At 37.5% G+C, this 18,446-nt stretch overlaps 1 protein-coding gene across 2 annotated transcripts in view; it reads left to right on the top strand.

Annotated features, from left to right (window-relative positions):
• Positions 1–259: 259 nt before the first annotated feature.
• Positions 260–18,446, top strand: part of ctif (CBP80/20-dependent translation initiation factor) — an 82,421-nt gene continuing 64,234 nt past the window's right edge. For both annotated transcript variants that reach the window (XM_051093307.1, XM_051093306.1), the window contains exons 1-2: positions 260–419; positions 17,436–17,655. In XM_051093307.1, the coding sequence (XP_050949264.1) occupies positions 17,476–17,655 (180 nt within the window). In that variant the 5' untranslated portion in view covers positions 260–419; positions 17,436–17,475. The remainder of the gene's footprint in view (positions 420–17,435; positions 17,656–18,446) is intronic.

Below are 18,446 nucleotides of genomic sequence, written 5' to 3'. Positions count from 1 at the left end.
TCAGTACAATAACAAAATACTGAAAACTGAAACTGAAAAATAAAATAAAATAAAATGTAATTTAATTTTAATTTAACAATAAGATAAGATACCATAGAATCATAGAATACCATAATGAATACCATAGAATAAGCATTCTACAAGATATTCCTTAGAAATAGCCATTCTCTTTGAACTCAAATTCCCACAATCCCCGGTTGCCACGTGCGCGTGTTCTGTCAGCAAACCGGACTAAACGTCACATTCCTGCATTCTCATCCCTGTGAGGGCGAGCGTGTGTGTGTGTGTGAGAGAGAGAGGGACGCAGGCTAATCTCTCCCTCCCGGACACGTCTCTGTCCGCGGGAAACACTCATGACCGGGCGGATTTAACCCCGGAGGACACCCGGCGATCCCCGCAGGCCCGATCGCAGATCTCGGGTGAGTATTTGTGTGTGTTTAGCCGCAGATCCGAAGGTCTCGCCGGTTTGGGGTGTTTACTGTGGCGTATCCAGCGCAGCAGCCTGTAGTAACAGCGCGCGGCCGGATGGAACGTCTGTGATACATTGTAACACTTTACACCAGCTGCGGTCCGCAACTTTGTATCTTGTTGTTGATAGAATGTATCGGTTTGATCTGGCGGCGGCGGCGCTTTGATCATATACAGATGTCAGATGTCTGGCGTTCTGATTGAACCCGATGACAGCTCAGATCCGGCTGATCACTCTGTGTGTTTTGCTTTTATTGTTGCTGTTTTAAAAGTCTCAAGCCATAATAGGGAACGTATTGTTATCATTTTTGGAGAATAAACTGTCGGATGTGTTAGTGTTAGTGATTAGCTGATCTGGGATCTGTCGGTCTGTCTATAAAAATATCCTCATGATCAGGAGAGTGCTTGCAGTCTCGGAACTGTATTCCTGCTGACCGGTTCTGGACAGTATTACCGGTTTCATATCATATCGATCTCCAGTGGTTGCATCAGACGCGGGCTGGGCCGCAAATGCACACATATGCCTGCATGGAGTTAAATAGACCTGATTTTCCCCTGCTGCTTCAACCCTCTTCATCAGCAGAGACACACAGCTGGCCTGCATTTACAGTAGCTACTGACCGATTTTTAGGCCTTCCTATTTTTCAACTGATACAATACTGATTATTTCTATGTATTTAGTTCACCCAAAAGAAATAAAATTGCTGAAAACGTATTCAACCCTCAGGCTATTCAAGATTGAGAGAAATTTCTGCATGGGATCAAATTTGGAGAAATTTAGCTTGCTTACCAATGGATCCTCTGTGGTGAATAGGTGCCGTCAGAATGTGAGTCCAAACAGCTGGTGAAAACATCACAATAATTCACAAGTAATCCACACCACTCCTGCATTTTTTTAAAGAAACAAATCCATTATTAAGGCATTTTTAAGTTCAAACCGTTGCTTCTGTAGTTTCTATAATATTGCCTGTTGTGAAAAAAGTTGTCTCATCTGAATCGGGAGAGAAATATGCACCGATCAAGCATCGTTTACAAGCCAAACAAACGTGGGTGGACTTTGATGTGAGATACAACATGAGATGGACTTTTTCACTGGAGGAAGCATTATTATAGATTATGGACTCATAATTTGATCAGAAGCATTAGTAAACATCTGAATGATGGATTTGTTTCTTACATACATGCGGGTTTTGGCTTTTTAAAATGTTAATTGATGGACTGGAGTGGTGTGGATTACTTGTGGATTATTGTGATGTTTTATCAGCTGTTTAGACTCTCATTCTGACGGCACCCGTTCACTGCAGAGGATCTGTTGGTGAGTGATGTGAATGAGTATTTTTGGTTGAACTATTCCTTTAAGAGTGTCAGATCATATTCATTCAATCTCTGACCTTTAGCTGGCTGGTAATTTATGAGCTCCTGGATTTGTCTGATTCAGGATATATAGTAGTAGTCATCAGAGTGTCTGGTCTGTTCTGTTTGCTGATACCAGGATTGTGGCCACTAGTTTAGATGTCAAGTAGGTTATATTCAGCATAATTGTAGTAAATACATGCTTTATGTAAACATATTCATCTCTTACTGGGGTATTAGTGCATTATTTAGCTGTGACTGCATGCCATTGTATTCAGAATAATTATTCTATTCTAGATCAGGGTCAGACACATTTGCTGTTTCATATGCATTGTTGGATAATTATGACCTGATTAAATGCAACAGATCTGCATACATGCATAATGAATAAGTGAGGCTGGCTGTCATTTGGATTTCACACAGCTGGATTTCACACACGCAGGATTTTACTTCTGCTGGGCAAAACACTGATTTTTATTTTTTGTATGTTAACGGTTGCGTTTTTGTGGTTGCATAACCTGAGTACTGATTAAATCTAGCTACTGGTACATGGTATGTGTCTATACAAAATTGAAAAGCTAACCCCACACTGGAGAAAGAAAAAGTATGACAGCTATTCGCACATTGTTATATAGATGTTTATACTGTAGACTTATGTATTTTTAGTGATGTAACCACAGTTTTAAATATATAGGGGATAAACATTTGCAGGGATTTGAACTGTCTCACAAATCACTGTGAATTTCTCAGGATATATGGAGGTATGTGTGTATACAGAGAGAGAGACATGTCTACACAGGCACATGTCAGTCTGAGAGCATCATATAGCTGCCAGAGCAGTTTCACTCTTCATTAAAACTGTTAAACAAGTCAAAAGGTTAATAGTATAAACATTCAATTAGCATAAGACTGTCCTTTGATTATATACACTTATCTGCGATGACTGAATCTGCCTGAAGCAATCTCAGAGCAGTGGATTCAGTGTGATTAGATGAGAAAGATCACGTTCTGTCCTCTGTGTGTGTGTGGCAGGTTTGGTGTAAATTGTATGTTTGCGCATGATGGCTGTAGTGTCAGATCTAATGAGGGAACTTCGAAAGCTCTATGTGAACAAGCAATTAACTTGTGAAAGTTAATTAATTTGTCTGAGTCTCACAGGAAGATTCAACATTTGTATTTGTCACATACAGTTATATACAGAATACAACCTAAATATTAATCTCGTGGTAAATGTTGTGGAAATTTAGAGTTCAATTAGAGGTCAACTTTAGCCTTGATTATCAGACAGATTGTGGTTTGACTGGCTCGTGTTTCATACCTCAGCATGCTCTAATGTAAATAAGTTCCCTGGAATGTTATCACATTTGTTAAAATGTTAAAACATTTATTTACATTTGAAACAATATTCCAGCATTCACTAACAGCTTCATGTTCTCTAATATTTGCTTTGTAATTGACTGTATGTTTGACTAATAATAATAATTTGAAGTCATGATGAGTGATGATGTGTACTATGTACGCTAATATCATAATGCACATTTAATTGCATCTCTTGTTGAATAAAATCTATTTATTGACAAGAGAGGCTTTGTTTGTCGCATATAACAGTGCTGATAGGGCTGTTTTAGCCGCCCACCATTGTTTATCCAATCGCTGCTGCCCTCATCATGAACTAAGATTCTCATTGGCTCAGTCTGACGCTGTCTGTGCTTCTCATTGGTCGCCTGCACTGCTGTGTGAGTTGGAATGTGTGTGGAATGTGTCACTTCCTGCTTCTTCAGCCAATCAGAGCTGTTGAATCTCATGACATTCCATTGGGATTCAGATCACATCATGAGTGTGTGAGAGAGGTAGAGACATCAGTGTGTGTTTGTGTGTTGTCTATCCATTTCTGGCTGTAATTGAATTTTGTGGGCTTGTAGTTAAAACGGTGGTCGTTTCATATCTTGCACGTTCAGCATATTCTCATATTACTGTGGTTGTTGTACAGAAAGACCATTTAAACAGCAGTTTCGTATTGACATTATCCTGACTCTGTATTTTAAGATTTATTATTTATTTTAAATGCAAATGTGCATTTATAGCACCGATGCTAGATAATAGTGTGCATGTGTGACCGCCGTAACCTTGAGTGTAGAAATGAAAGCATTTGACGTTGCATTGTTGTGGATGACGTTGTTCATTGTAGGTTATACAGTACAGAAAGCACAGCATTATCTGTTTTAAAAAGGTTTTGTTCAGAGCTTCATCAGCGGTTATATGTCAGCTGATTGTAGATGTTGTTTGGAGAGTGCTGTTTGGTTGTACTTTGAATGTTTAGAGAATAAATTAGTTTAACCGATGGTTGAACTCCTGTCCAGTGTACATTATCTGAAGATCTGCTTGGTTGTAGTTAAACTTGATTAGACAGTGATGAGATGAGCTCAACAGAAGTTGAACAGTTATTTTGATACTGTGATAGATTGATTAGATCAGATACAAAATGCAATTCAATATGGCATCAGGATCCCTGATCCATAGATGTACTCACAGATATTCAACCAGATCTGATCTGTGAATAAATCATAATTAATAAACACCAAGATATTGAGCTGATGCCGTTCACTTTTTATTTGTTCTTGGATTGTTTTGAGTTAAGCTGTGATCATGTGTTGAAGAATAAGATTGTACACTGATTAGATCTTGTAGTTTGAGTGAAAGTTTGGTATTGTTCTAGTTGAGGTTCTGCTTTAGGACAGAACAATAGATGTATTGTTTCTTTTGTTCTGGAGCTGCTGGGCTTTAGTTTTACACCACCATCATTTACAGCACTAAAGCCCTTCCTGGAGTTTCCTAGACCTCTGGTCCATAGTAATGCTTTGATTTTAAGAAGACCTTTGGTCTCTGAAGTTCTGTGCTTTAGTTAATTATATGTTTTGAACCAATCAGACTTATTTGATAAACCACTCCAGGGTTGCATGATTTTGAGAAAATTCAAATGGTGAAATAAAATGCAATTAAAAATATTTTTTTAGGTTTGCCGTGCTTGTTTGTAGGGCTGCCCAATTTGGCCAAAATTTTGTGACTATTTATTAATATGGTCCGCCTAATTTTTAATGTTATGAGACAATTGCAATTTTTTAATCCCAAGTACTTTTAAAGAAATGTATGTATGTCTTTCTGTCTAAATTTGATCCAATGTTTGTATTTATTATATTAAATAGTTAAACGTTTAATCTGTATTTGCCATGTGAAGCTGATATTGCAATATATTTAAATACACAATCAATCAATATGTCTAAAATAGTTAATAAAATAAAAAATATTAATATTATTAAATACAAATCTAACAAAAAAATAACAAATATTACTTTTGTGATATTGGCCGCAAAAATTAGTATTTAAGAAAAATAATATAATTTTATTAATTTTAATTTTACAACTCTACTATTACAAATCTTATATTTATAGCTGTCTTAAGTTCTTAATTTTCAGATGTCAAATTACTTTAACTTAAAAAAAAATTACACTAAGACATGTTGCTGTTTTGGTTTATTTTAAAGGGGTGCTATTATGCTTTTTCACTTTTTGAACTTTAGTCAGTGTGTGGTGTGTATCTTTGGGCATAAAAAGGATCTACAAAGTTACAAATCTCAAAGTCCACTCCAAACGGAGATATTTTGTTTTTAGAAAATCCCTTTTCAAGAACTACAACGAACAGCTCCTTTGGACTACAACGTTTGTTTTCTGCATGCAGTGATGTCACAATGCAGTCCATTAGAATATCATTAAATTAAATCCCGCCCATGGAAATTGGAATTGTTGAATGGAGGGTAGGAACGTAAGTGATGCAGTGCAGAGAACCACTACAACGAGCCGCAGCGCAGCGGGTACCAACACAAGCATTGACTAGAGTGGCCACTTCATAGCTGTAACACGCCACAAACGTGTGCAGTACATGGACGGAACACATGCCAAAGCCGCGATCTACTCCGGTTGCTGCGTCAAAGCTGTGACGCGCCACAGACATATGCAGTGTGTGGTAAGAGATTTATTGATCATACAGTGTAGATAGCTTCACTTAAAACGCGAGTGTTTTTTAAAATGCATAAACTTGCACTAGAATAGACTAGGCTAATCAGTGATGATGTTCTTTGATAACGTTAGGCTGCTTTTATCCTTATGCTGGAGCTGGTTTCGGGCAATGAAACTAAGTATGTAAATAATTAAATACATTAGCATGATAATATCATGTATTGGCGATCTCGCAGGCTGACGACAGGACCCAACACTACTGTAGCATATTATTTACTCACCTTCCATGCATCCTAGATGTATATGACTTCCTTCTTTCAGACGAATGCAATCGGAGTTATATTAAAATTTATCCTGGCACTCACAAGCTTTGGAATGGCATAGACGGGTGTTTCTCCTCATCAGTCCAAAACAAGTCCAGTAATATGCATCCATAATAAAAAGTGCCTCACACGGCTCCAGGGGGTTAATAAAGGCCTCCTGTGGTGAATCGATGTGTTTTTGTAGGAAAAATATGCATATTTAAAACATAAGAATCACTTTAATCTAGCTTGCGCTAACAGTTGTATGCAGAACTTGCTTCTTTGACAAGGGGTGTGTCAGTACTGAAACACCGTCTAAGCTGTTTGCCAGTCGCAACAAAGTGGGACAGTTAACCAATCACAACACATTTAGTTTTTCAGAAGGTGGGCCTTCATTAAACCCGGAACTAATCGAGCCTTTTGTGCCAGGCTGGGAGAAATGCATTGTAATAATGATATTATGTTAAAAATAATGCGTTTTTCGAACCACCAAGAATGAGCGCATGTTCTAGTACACCCCCAAAACAAAATCAAGACTGTAAAAGAGCATAATAGGACCCCTTTAATTAATTGTGCAGCCCTACCCACCTCTAAAAACAACTTACTGTATTGTACATGACAGGTCATGTGGTTATTTATGTAGGCCAAACAGCTGGACTTCTGGAACAGAAAATCTTGTCACTGATCAGACAAAATTGATCTGGATGTGTTTTGTGATAATGTTGGATGAGAACAGTTAACTGACATCCTGTTGTCAGCGTTGCACTGGTGCTGATGTGACTAAAAGGTGTCGTCTTGACAACCAGCTGACATCATCATGGCTGTCAATCAGAACTCCATCCTTTGTCAGGAGATTTTAAACACACACTCTGACTCCAACCTGCAAAACAAGCAAGTTTAACACCTCTGTTAGAAATGCTGAGCAACTGCTAGTCTAATGAATGTATATTCAGCTGCTCACCAAAGCTACATTTATTTGTTCAAAAATACAGTAAAAACCCTAAAAATTGTGAAATATTATTACAATTGAAAATAATGGTTTTCTATGTAAATATATTTTAAAATGTAATTTATTCCTGTGATCAAAGCTGAATTTTCAGCATCATTACTCCAGTCTTCAGTGTCACATGATCCTTCAGAAATCATTCAGATATGCTGATTTGCTGCTCAAGAAACATTTCTAATTATTATCAATGTTGAAAAGAGTTGTGCTGCCCAATATTATTTGGAAACGGTGATACTTTTTTGTTTTTGAAAGTTATGAAGAAAACAAGTTTAAGAGAACAGCGTCTATTTAAAATAGAAATGTTTTGCAACATTATAAATTCATTTACTCTCCTTTTTCAACAATTGACTGCTTCCTTGATAAAAAATATAAACTCATATGACTATAAACAAGTTTATTGTAGCAGTCTCATTATTCGTAGTACCTGTGGCTATATCTTAGTCTGTGAAATCTGAATGCTGTTTTGTGTTTCTGTGAAAAATGGTCAACTCAGACATTTCACACACATTTCTCAAGTGTTTGTGCTGGTGAGAGTTAAATGGCTCTGCACACAGATCTGTATTGACTCTGCTGATATGAGTGATCACTGTTTCAGTTTAAGGGTTCCAGGTTTCATCATTGTCTGCAGTGCATCACAAAGTCCATCGTAGTGAAGAAATCTTCTTTAACAAACAGCATCTCAGTGTCAGAATCCATGTGTTAGACCACAGATGGAGCGAATGAGAGACTGAACGCAGTTTAGCATGTAACAGAGATAATGTGGTGTCAAATTGTTTGAGGTCAGTGAGATTTAAAAAAAAATGTTTTAAAGAAGTCTCTTCTGCTCATCAAGGCTGCATTTATTTCTCAAAAATACAGTCAAATCAGTAATATTGTGAAATATTATTACATTTTAAAATAGCTGTTTTCTATTTGAATATATCATAAAATGCATTTTATTTCTGTGATCAAAGCTGAAATTTCAGCATCATTATTCTAGTCTTTAGTGTCACACGATTCTTTAGAAATCATTCTAATATGCGGATTTGTAGCATGTGTTTTTAAAGTGATACTTTCACAGGGCTCGTACAAGGTGCTTAAAGCGTTTGAAGTACTTAAAAATTTATTTTTTGAAATTTAAGGCCTGGAAAACCCTTGAAAATAGCAATATTCCTGAAGAAGTAAAAAGGAAATGAAAACAGATGAACCGAATCAATTGAGTGAGTCATTTATGCTGAAACCACTCCGATTGATTCAAACTTGTGACTTCGATCGTTCATTTTCAGCGATTCAAAAACCAGATCAAATTAAAAAGCAATTCATTCATTCATAGAGCACTTATAGTGATCGGTGAAACTGAGCTTTTTGAAACTCCAAAGCAGTTAAACCGTTGCGTCACAAAATGATTCACTGTTTCAAAACTAATCAAATCAGCTCTAATCAAATCACAAATCATTTGGTTTAGATCAGGACTTCGGAGAGGGTTTGTGAATCATTTTGCAAATTTAATGATTCGCTATCTGTGTACCAAGTTATAAAAAATAAAAAAATGAATGAAAAAATTATTTGTTTTAGATCAGGATTTTGGAGCGGGTTCAGGAATCTGTTTTCAGATTTTTTTCATTTTTTTTTTTTTTTTTATTAAATGTTTTATTTTTTTTGTAATTAAAACATCAAAGCCTTAATGCAGTACAGAAAAAAAACACAAGAAAGAAAGTACAAATACCAGACCCTTAAGAAAATTAACTGTGTTTTTTTTTTTTTTTTTTTTTTTTTTTTTTTTTCAGTAAAAGCGTATAGTAACCATGTGTTTTGTATAACCACAGTTTTACTATAAATACCATGGTTTAACTTTGGTTAGTGTAGGAAAACAAAATAAAAAAGTAATACATTTACACCTTAGATGGCACAAAAAAGTTTTACAGCATCTGTATGAACCCTGCTTTCAGTTTCTCTGTGTCTCTTCTGTTCATTTGCATGTCTGTGTTGGCTCAGTCATTACAGTCTGATAGTAAACGCTGAAAGTTTCTTTATATTGCACCAGGGCAAAGTGTACAGGAGACTTTGAACTTCCCGTCAGTGTGTTTTTGCACGTTTGCTCGTGTGACTATATATTGGACCTTTTAATCATAAACCACAGATATAATTAAAGATGCATCACTACATGAAACGGCATAATATTACATGCTTATGGGTGAAAGTGAATATTATTGCTATTTATTCTGGATATTATTGTTCATTATCATGTTTTATTATTAACGATTGCTTCAGAGAAATTGATGCGTGCTCATGAAAAAGATCATTTTTCTTTGCAATAACACACACTGATGGAACATGTTGGGAAAGCCATCCATCATGCTGATGTCACCGCTGTGTGTGTGTGGGGCGTGTCTGTGAGCTCTTTGTTCAAACAGCTGTTGTGAGCGAGTGTAACACACGTGGAGGATTTTACACACTCTGATGCACCAGACAACAAAGACCAGCCCCACACACACACAGAGCATCACTATCAGCGCACAGTGCCTGTCTCTGCTGTTCTGTCACCCTTCTCTTATTTTGTTTCCACATTTGCACATCGAGTCGTTCCAGGTTTAACATATGCTTCTATTTATCGCTCCATCCACCCACTCGTTCCATTCAGTTCCAGTGTTTTGGTCAATTTAATGTGCGTTACTACCATGACTGTACATTGTAAAACAGAAGCAGTGGGAAATAAATATATGGCAGTAGTATTAACAAATACGAACCAATGGCTAGATATATAGACAGGAACACTGACAATAATCACAAATGTTTCTTGAGCAGCAAATCAGCATATTAGAATGATTTCAGAAGGATCATGTGACACTTGGGACTGGAGTAATGATGCTGAAAATTCAGCTTTGATCACAGGAATAAATTATAGTTTAAAATATATTCAAATAAAAATCAACTATTTAATCTTGTAAAAATATTTCACAGTATGTGACCCTGGACCACAAAACCAGTCTTAAGTAGCACAGGCATATTTTTAGCAATAGCCAAAAATACATTTTATGGATCAAAATTATCAATTTTTCTTTTATGGCAAAAATCATTAGGATATTAAGTAAAGATCATGTTCCATGAAGATATTTTGTGAATTTCCTACTGTAAATGTATCGAGACTTAAGTTTTTTGATTAAAATTATGCATTGCTAAAAACTTAATGTGGACAACTTTAAAGGCGATTTTCTCAATATTTTGATTAACCCTCAGATTACAGATTTTGTATCTCAGACAAATATTTTCCTATCCTAGCAAACCATATATCAATGGAAAGCTTATTTATTCAGTTTCAAAAAAATTGCCCTTATGACTGGTTTTGTGGTCCAGGGTCACATATTACTGGTGCATAAATGCAAAATTTTGTAATTAAATCACACACTTAAAAATAAAGGTGCTTTAAAAGGTTCTTCACCGCAATGCCATAGAAGAACCATTTTCAGTTCCACAAAAAAACATTTAGTCACAGGTTCCTTTTGGAACTATCTCTTTCTTACCTTTTTATAATCAGAAGAACGTTCTTTCGCCACAAAGAACCTTTCGTGAAACAGACAGGTTCTTCAGATGGTAAAGGTTCTTTATGGAACCTTTGAGACAAAAAAGGTTCTTCTATGGCATCATGAAGCACCCTTATTTTTTAGGAGTGTAGAAATAAAAACAAAACCCATAAAATTTGAATTTAAGAACATTTTAAAATGTGAAATCTCTTTTTCTGTTTCTCCTTTCTTCCTATTTCTTCACGTCCTCTTTCTGTCAGATTCAAGCTTTCTGTCTCTCTTTCTCTTTCCGATGGTCTTTGTGAGCGTCTGCAGACAGACGGCTCTGCTGTGAGGTGAACAGACGCCATCCGTCAGACAGACAGGGATTTTACTGCAGTGCTGGAAGAAGGAACTATTTTGGTGTGAAGTTAGACACACATTAAACAGCTGACACACACACACACACACACTTTATGCAGTTGTGTTTCTGTTCCTTCTTCTGTTAGTGTAGCTGTGCTGTGTCATTGTTTGTGGTTCATGTGTTTGTGTATGTTGATGGAAGCTGTTCTGGAACAACATGACATTTTGTTATTCTAATAATAATTTTAGATACGCTATTTTTAATCTCCATTTAGTTCCTGCCAGGAACTTATAATGCTGAATGTTACTAGTTACTCTAGTGGTTGGTCAGTAGTAAGTGTTCAAAGGTCTTGGTTGCACTAGAAATGGTTGAAAATGTGACTTAAAAGCATAAAAATGAGCATCCTAAGTCACATTTTTATATTGTAATAACCTTTTCTACTTCTGAAGCAACTTCTGACAATGTAATCAAGAAGAAATAACATTAACCAATAATGTTATAGCTTAACTGGTTGCACAATTCAATCAAGTCTTGCTCTGTATTTAGGCCTAAACTTACATATTTGAATTGCATTTAAAATTTCTTGAATGACAACAATTTCTTGAAAAGTTTTAACATTAATGAACTCTACATGGTGTATATTTGCCTATATTTGATGTTATTTAAACCATAAAGTCATATTTTCATATAAAGTCATATTTGCATTTAAAATTTCTTGAATTACAAACAATTTTTTAATTTCTTGAAATGTCATTAATTAAAGAGCTTAATATGATGCATATTTGTCAGTCATATAAAAATGAAATGGCTTAAACTTTAAATGGCTTAAAATTGAATGCATCGTTTTCCCATTGAAGAAAATAAAAAGTATGAATCTTAAAAAAAAAATGAAATGGGTAAGATTTGTGGCATAGTTTTTATTAACTGCATATTTGATTTTATTTAAACCATAAAGTCCTATTTTCAAAATGCATTAATTGATTGCTTTGAATCAACATAAATCTGTCCATTGTGAAAACAATAAAATAAATTCAGTTAAAAAGTATAAATATGGCTTGCTCTAAAATGAGCAATATTCATTTAGTTAAACTGCATTGGATTTATTAATATGTATAAACCTGATTATTGTGTATTTAAAACACATTCAGTTCATAGAAATATGACCCGTTTCATTTCTATATGTGACACTGGACCACAAAATAAATTAAGATTTATGGTTTATTAGGATATGACAATATTTGGCAGAGATACAACTATTTAAAAATCTGGAATCTGAGGGTGCAAAAAAATCTAAATATTGAGAAAACTGCCTTTAAATGTGTCCAAATGAAGTTCCTAGCAATGCATATTACTAATCAAAAATTAAGATATTTACGGATAGGAAATTTACAAAATATCTTCATGGAACATGATCTTTACTTAATGTCCTAATGATTTTTGGCATCAAATTAAAATCGATAATTTTGACTCATGCAGTGTATTTTTGGCTATTGCTACAAATATACCAGTGTTACTTTAGACTGGTTTTGTGGTCCAGGGTCACATATGACTAATGTAATAACTACCATACGCATAATGCATAAATAACTAAATATGCATCACATTAAGTTTTTAGCTTGTTTATGTTAAAACAATGTACATGTACAAATGCGGGAAATGTTTATATGCAATATTCAATATTATGGTGCGTATTCAGTTGCACCAATAGTAAAGTTTTACACAGAAATGCCTCACATTAAGGAAAGTAAAAGCTGCATGCTTTCTGTGGGTTGATTTTTAAAGTTCATCAGTTCCAGAATTTTCCTTTTTTGTTTCTCAGAGTGTTGTATCATGATGCATGTGTGAACAGCGGTTGTAGCTGTAGTGAAGCGGTGCGGCATGTGCCAGCGGCTCCATTAGCACAGCGTGTGTCGTGGCGCCCGAGGCTGTGACTGTCTTGTCAGAGACGTTTGCTCATTTAGACTTGATGCGACGATATCCAGCGGGATGAAATCTGCATGAAAAAGGAAATATTCATTGTGACGTGCACCATTATGTGACCAGCTAATGGAAAAGCCCTAATGCGAGCTCAATTAATCTTATTTCTGGCTAAACTCATTTTTCTCCAACAGATGTGGATATTTTAGGCTATTTTTCTGCCAGTGTATTCAAGGCGGCTCATTACACTAAGGCCTCTGCAAACATCTATTTAAAGAATTATTATTTCCAGCATAATGTCTGAAATGTTTTCTGATTTACAACCTAATGATATTTTCATCTCCTACTCATGTATTTGTATAAATGAACTGAAAAGACATTTTTACTGTAGTAATGATTTAATAATGCACACCATACATCATTATATATTTAGTATTATTATTGTTCAATTATTAGTTTCAGTTTATATTTACTGTTTATTTTAGTATGTCAGGATAAACTAAATTAAATTAGAAATTATGCCTTGGCAATTAGCTGGAAATGAAATAAGTTTGTTTCAATTTTAATTTTAGTTTCTTTGTATAAATATAAATGTCTAAACAATAATAAAAAAAAATAATAATAATTTATTTATTTAAAGTATATTAACCCTGGTACCCGTACGAGGATGCAGTCAGTTTTTATTTTATTTTATTTTATTTTATTTTATTGTACCTGGGCATGCCTAATGTCTACAGACCCCATGAGACCGGAAATGTCCTTCAGTGGCCTTCAGCTCATGTCTGTGTACTTTGAGATCATCTATAAGCTGATATGCTTTGTTTTCACAAATTTACAGTCTTTCTCTTCAAGGGAAATGGAGCATAAATATTGCTGACTCATCTTGCACTGTATTGATTTTTGTCCAATCAGATGCTCCCTAGAATGAGAATGTCCCACCCCCAAAACCTTGACTGACAAATCATGATTCAGGGCTGTAATGCAAATAAAAACTATTGGCTGTTTATGAAAGAGGTCAGAGCTAGTGTGATGCCCCTAAACTTCTTGTTTCAATAGGAAATATGTCAACACAGGAAATAAATCTGTGCGTGTCAAAGGATTTCCTTAAATCTGCATGACACACAATGATGAAATCGCTTGCAATATTGCCTAAACTCAAATGTAATATTTAACATTTTTTAACATGCTGATGTTAAAGGAAGCAGACTTTAGATGAGGTGTGTGTGTGTGAGGGTCATTGACAGATGATCATGCTGGTGTCAGTAGAGGTCAGAGATCTCAGATCCTGACTCAGCTCATTAAAGCCGTCTGTCTGAATCTCCTGACACAATGAAAGTTCACACGCTTCTAATCCTGATCATCTGATGTAGTAAATCTCTTGCTCTTTCTGTTTCCACCTCAGTTGTTCAGCTCGAGTGTGTGTTTGCTCTATCTGTTCTGCATTGACACACACACACACACACACACCTTTGTTTACGTTCTGTCTTGGTCTTGTTATTTGTAATATATAGAGTATCTCACAAAAGTGAGTACGCCCCTCACATTTCAGCAATCATTTTAGTACATCTTCTCAAGGGACAATACTATAGAAATTAAACTTGGGTATATTTTAGTGTAGTTAATGTGCAGCTTGTCTAGCAGTGTATATTTACAGTCCCCTAAAAATAACTCAACATACAGCCAGTATTGTCAAAACACCTGGAAACAAAAGTACACCCTTGTCAAAACTGTGTCCAAAGTGTCAATATTTTGTGTCAAAGCATTGTTATCTAGTACTGCCTTAATCATTCTGGGAATGGAATTCACCAGAGCTGCACAGGTTGTTGAGACATGTTAGAGACATGGTGCTTCTTCTGCTTGATGATGCCCCATAGGTGCTCAGTAGGGTTCAGGTCGGATCACCTTCACCTGCACCTTCCTCAGCAAGGCAGTTGTCATCTTGGTGGTGTGTTTAGGGTCATTATCATGTTGCAAAACTGCCGTTCGGCCCAGTTTCTGAAGGGAAGGCGTCATGTTCTGCTTCAGAAATGTATAGCACATAACGGAATCCATGTTTCCCTCACTGAACCACAGCTCCCCACTACCAGCAGCACTCATGCAGCCCCAGACCATGATGCTACCACCACCATGCTTGACTGTAGGAGAGACACAATTTTCTTGGTACTCCTCACCAGGGCATCACCACACATGCTGGACACCATCTGAGCTAAACAAGTTTATCTTAGTCTCAAAAGACCATAGGACATGGTTGCCGTAATTCATGCTCTTGGACAGGTTGTCTTCAGCGAACTGTTTGCGGGCTTTCTTGTAAGCCAGCTTCAGAAGAGGCTTCCTTCTCGGATGACGCCAATGCAAACCGACTTGTTGCAGTGTGCAGAAGCTGACCTTCTACTTCTGCAACCTCTAAAGCAATGCTGGCAGCACTCATGCATCTGTTTTTTGAAGCCAGGTTCTGCACCTGACGCACAGAACGAGCACTCAACTTCGTTGATCGACGCTTGCGAGGCCTATTCCGAATGGAACCCGTCTTGGAAAACCTCTGTATGACCCTGGCCACAGCACTGTAACTCAGTTTCAGGTTTTTACTGAACCCTTTATAGCCTAGGCCATCTTTGTGGAGAGCAACAATTCTAATTCTCAAATCTTCAGAGAGTTCTTTGCCATGAGGTGCCTTGTTGAACATCCAGTGGTCAGTATGAGAGAATTGTACTCGAAGCTCAAAATTTTAACTGTTCTAATACAAGATACACAACTTTGCATGGTCCTGTCAAGCAGACAAAGTCATGAACATGATTTAGGGTCGACGAGATTGTTTGTTTTTGTTTTGAAAGAAGTCTCTTCTGCTCGTCAGTAGTGCATTTATTTGATTTAAAAAATACAGTAAAAACAGCATTATTGTGAAATATTTTTAAAATTGAAAAATAGCTATTTTCTATGTAAATGTATTGTAAAATGTAATTTATTTCTGAGAATAATAGCTAAATTTTCAGCATCATTGCTGTAGAAAAGAAGCCTCATTTTCACACAATTTTAACTGTATTTTACACTATTTTAGTTACTGGAACCATGTCCTATGGTCTGATGAGACTAAGATAAACTTGTTTGGCTCAGATGGTGTCCAGCATGTGTGGTGATGCCCTGGTGAGGAGTACCAAGAAAACAGTGTCTCTTCTACAGTCAAGCATGGTGGTGGTAGCATCACGGTCTGGGGCTGCATGAGTGCTCTAGCTGGCTACAGTTTAGTTTAATGGTGATTTATCTTGATAAATATATATTGAATATTGTCAAAAGGCTGATAAATATCAAAATCTGCACCTAAACATAACATAAACATGATCTGTGATTAGATTATGTAGGTCAGTTGGCCTCTTTCTCTCTAAGTTGTCTCTAAGCTGTAGAGGAGACATTGATAATCAATAGTTGGACAGATGATAGTTGGACAGAACAGCTGCAGATGTGGATCTTTAGAACATTCATTGACTTCCAGCAATTAGACTTCCTGCCATATGCTTGTGCTTCCTGTTTCTATTTCCACTGGTCTGGCTTTGTCAGTCCCGCCCATCTCTTTCTTTCACTCTATAACTGCCTCTCACTGGATCTCTTAATGTTGTTTGGGAATGTGTATGTGTAATGCTGTATGTGTATGAGAACATGAATATGTACAGAAATTATCCATGCACAGAACATGGGTGGTGTGAATAACATTTGCTAAACTGAGGAAATGATCTTAAATATGAGCAGATGTGTTTTTATAAGTGTAAACAGGAGTGCAGGCCCATTGCGTGTGTTATCGTGGATGTGTGCTGGTAAGATGCTGCTGCTCCAGTTGTAAATCCTCTTTGCTTGGCCAAGATTCAAGTATTGACTTAACACCAGATTAAACTCTCCCTCTCTCTCTCTCTCTCTGTCACCTGGTGTAAGCGGGGCATGTCGTCCCACCCAGAGCTGTCATTATGTAATGCAAAACCCAATGGAGCCACAGCTCATTTTTTTGTTATGTTTAGGGGTGAAATCTATAATATCACAATAATACAGTCATACTGTATTATACAGTACAGTAATATGCAATAATACAATAAACTAAAAACAGAGAAATATATAGTGCTATATAATCGTATAATAGCATAATTTAAAGAGTAAAATAAGTAAGAACAGAGATTGGAGGTGAAAGATGAAAGGAAAGACAGATGGATTAGTGAAGCAGAAGCAGACTTGACTTCATGAATTTGGTTGTGTTTGTGGCCCTTTGTGTCTCTGCTGCCAACTCTGGTGGAGCAGATGAACTGTGGCGTGTTGCAGTCTGAATGAATCTCAGTCGGGGGTCGATGTGACTGATCTGCTGTGACTGTAGCGTGAGCTCCAGATCATCAGAGCTCACTGTCCTGCTTGCCGTCAGCCAGTATGTTTATCTGCTGGTCCTGAACATGTTGTGGTTGTCTTGTTTTTTGTTAAAAAGTTTTGATTGCTTCAGAGTTTTATTTAATTAAAAAAAATTACTCACAGCTTCCTTTATCTCTTTGCCCCACCCACAGCTCCCCCCCTTCCCTCCCTCCCCCCACTGGGCTGGTTGCCATGGAGAGCTCATCGGTAGCGTCAGCGTCGTCAGAGGCGGGAAGCACGCGCTCGCAGGAGATTGAGGAGCTGGAGCGCTTCATCGACAGCTATGTGCTCGAGTACCAGGTGCAGGGACTCCTGAGTGACAAAAACGAAACCGAGCAGGATGTGGACAAGACCCCATCCCATACCTCACAGGTAAAATGCACCCCATCTTGCACCTCATGGGTAAAAAAACACCCTATCCTGCACCAAACAAACCCCATCCCGCACCACACAGGTCAAACGCACCTGTGTCCCACACGTCACGGTTAAAACACACCCTGTCCCACACCTTTCAAGCAAAACACACCCCGTCCTGCACCTTCTCAGGTCAACACACCCCGTCCCGCACCTCACAGGTCAACACACCCCGTCCCGCCCCTTACAAGTAAAACACACCCCGTCTCGCACCTCACAGGTAAAACGCACCCTGTCCAGCACCTCACAGGTAAAACACACCCTGTCCCACACCACAAACACACCCTGACTCGTACCTCACAGGTAAAACATACCCTATCCTGCACCTCACAGGGAAAACACACCACACAACGCACAGGTAAAACACACCCCGTCCCACACCTTACAGGTAAAACATACCCTATCCTGCACCTCACAGGTGAAACGCACCCTGTCCCGCACCGCACAGGTAAAACACAACCCGTCCCGCACCTCACAGGTAAAACACACCCTGTCCCACACCACAAACACATCCCGTCTCACACCTCACAGGTAGAAAAACAACCTGTCCCACACCTCACAGGGAAAACACACCACACCCCACAACGCACAGGTAAAACACACCCCGTCCCACACCTCGCAGGTAAAACATACCCTATCCCGCACCTCACAGGTGAAACGCACCCTGTCCTGCACCTCACAGGTAAAACACACCCCGTCCCGCACCTCACAGGTAAAACACACCCCGTCCCACACCTCACAGGTAAAAC

Source organism: Labeo rohita, chromosome 21, assembly GCF_022985175.1.
Source record: "Labeo rohita strain BAU-BD-2019 chromosome 21, IGBB_LRoh.1.0, whole genome shotgun sequence".
NCBI lineage: Eukaryota > Metazoa > Chordata > Actinopteri > Cypriniformes > Cyprinidae > Labeo > Labeo rohita.
Note: the sequence above shows the minus strand (reverse complement) of the source record. Positions and strands in the feature narration are given on the sequence as shown.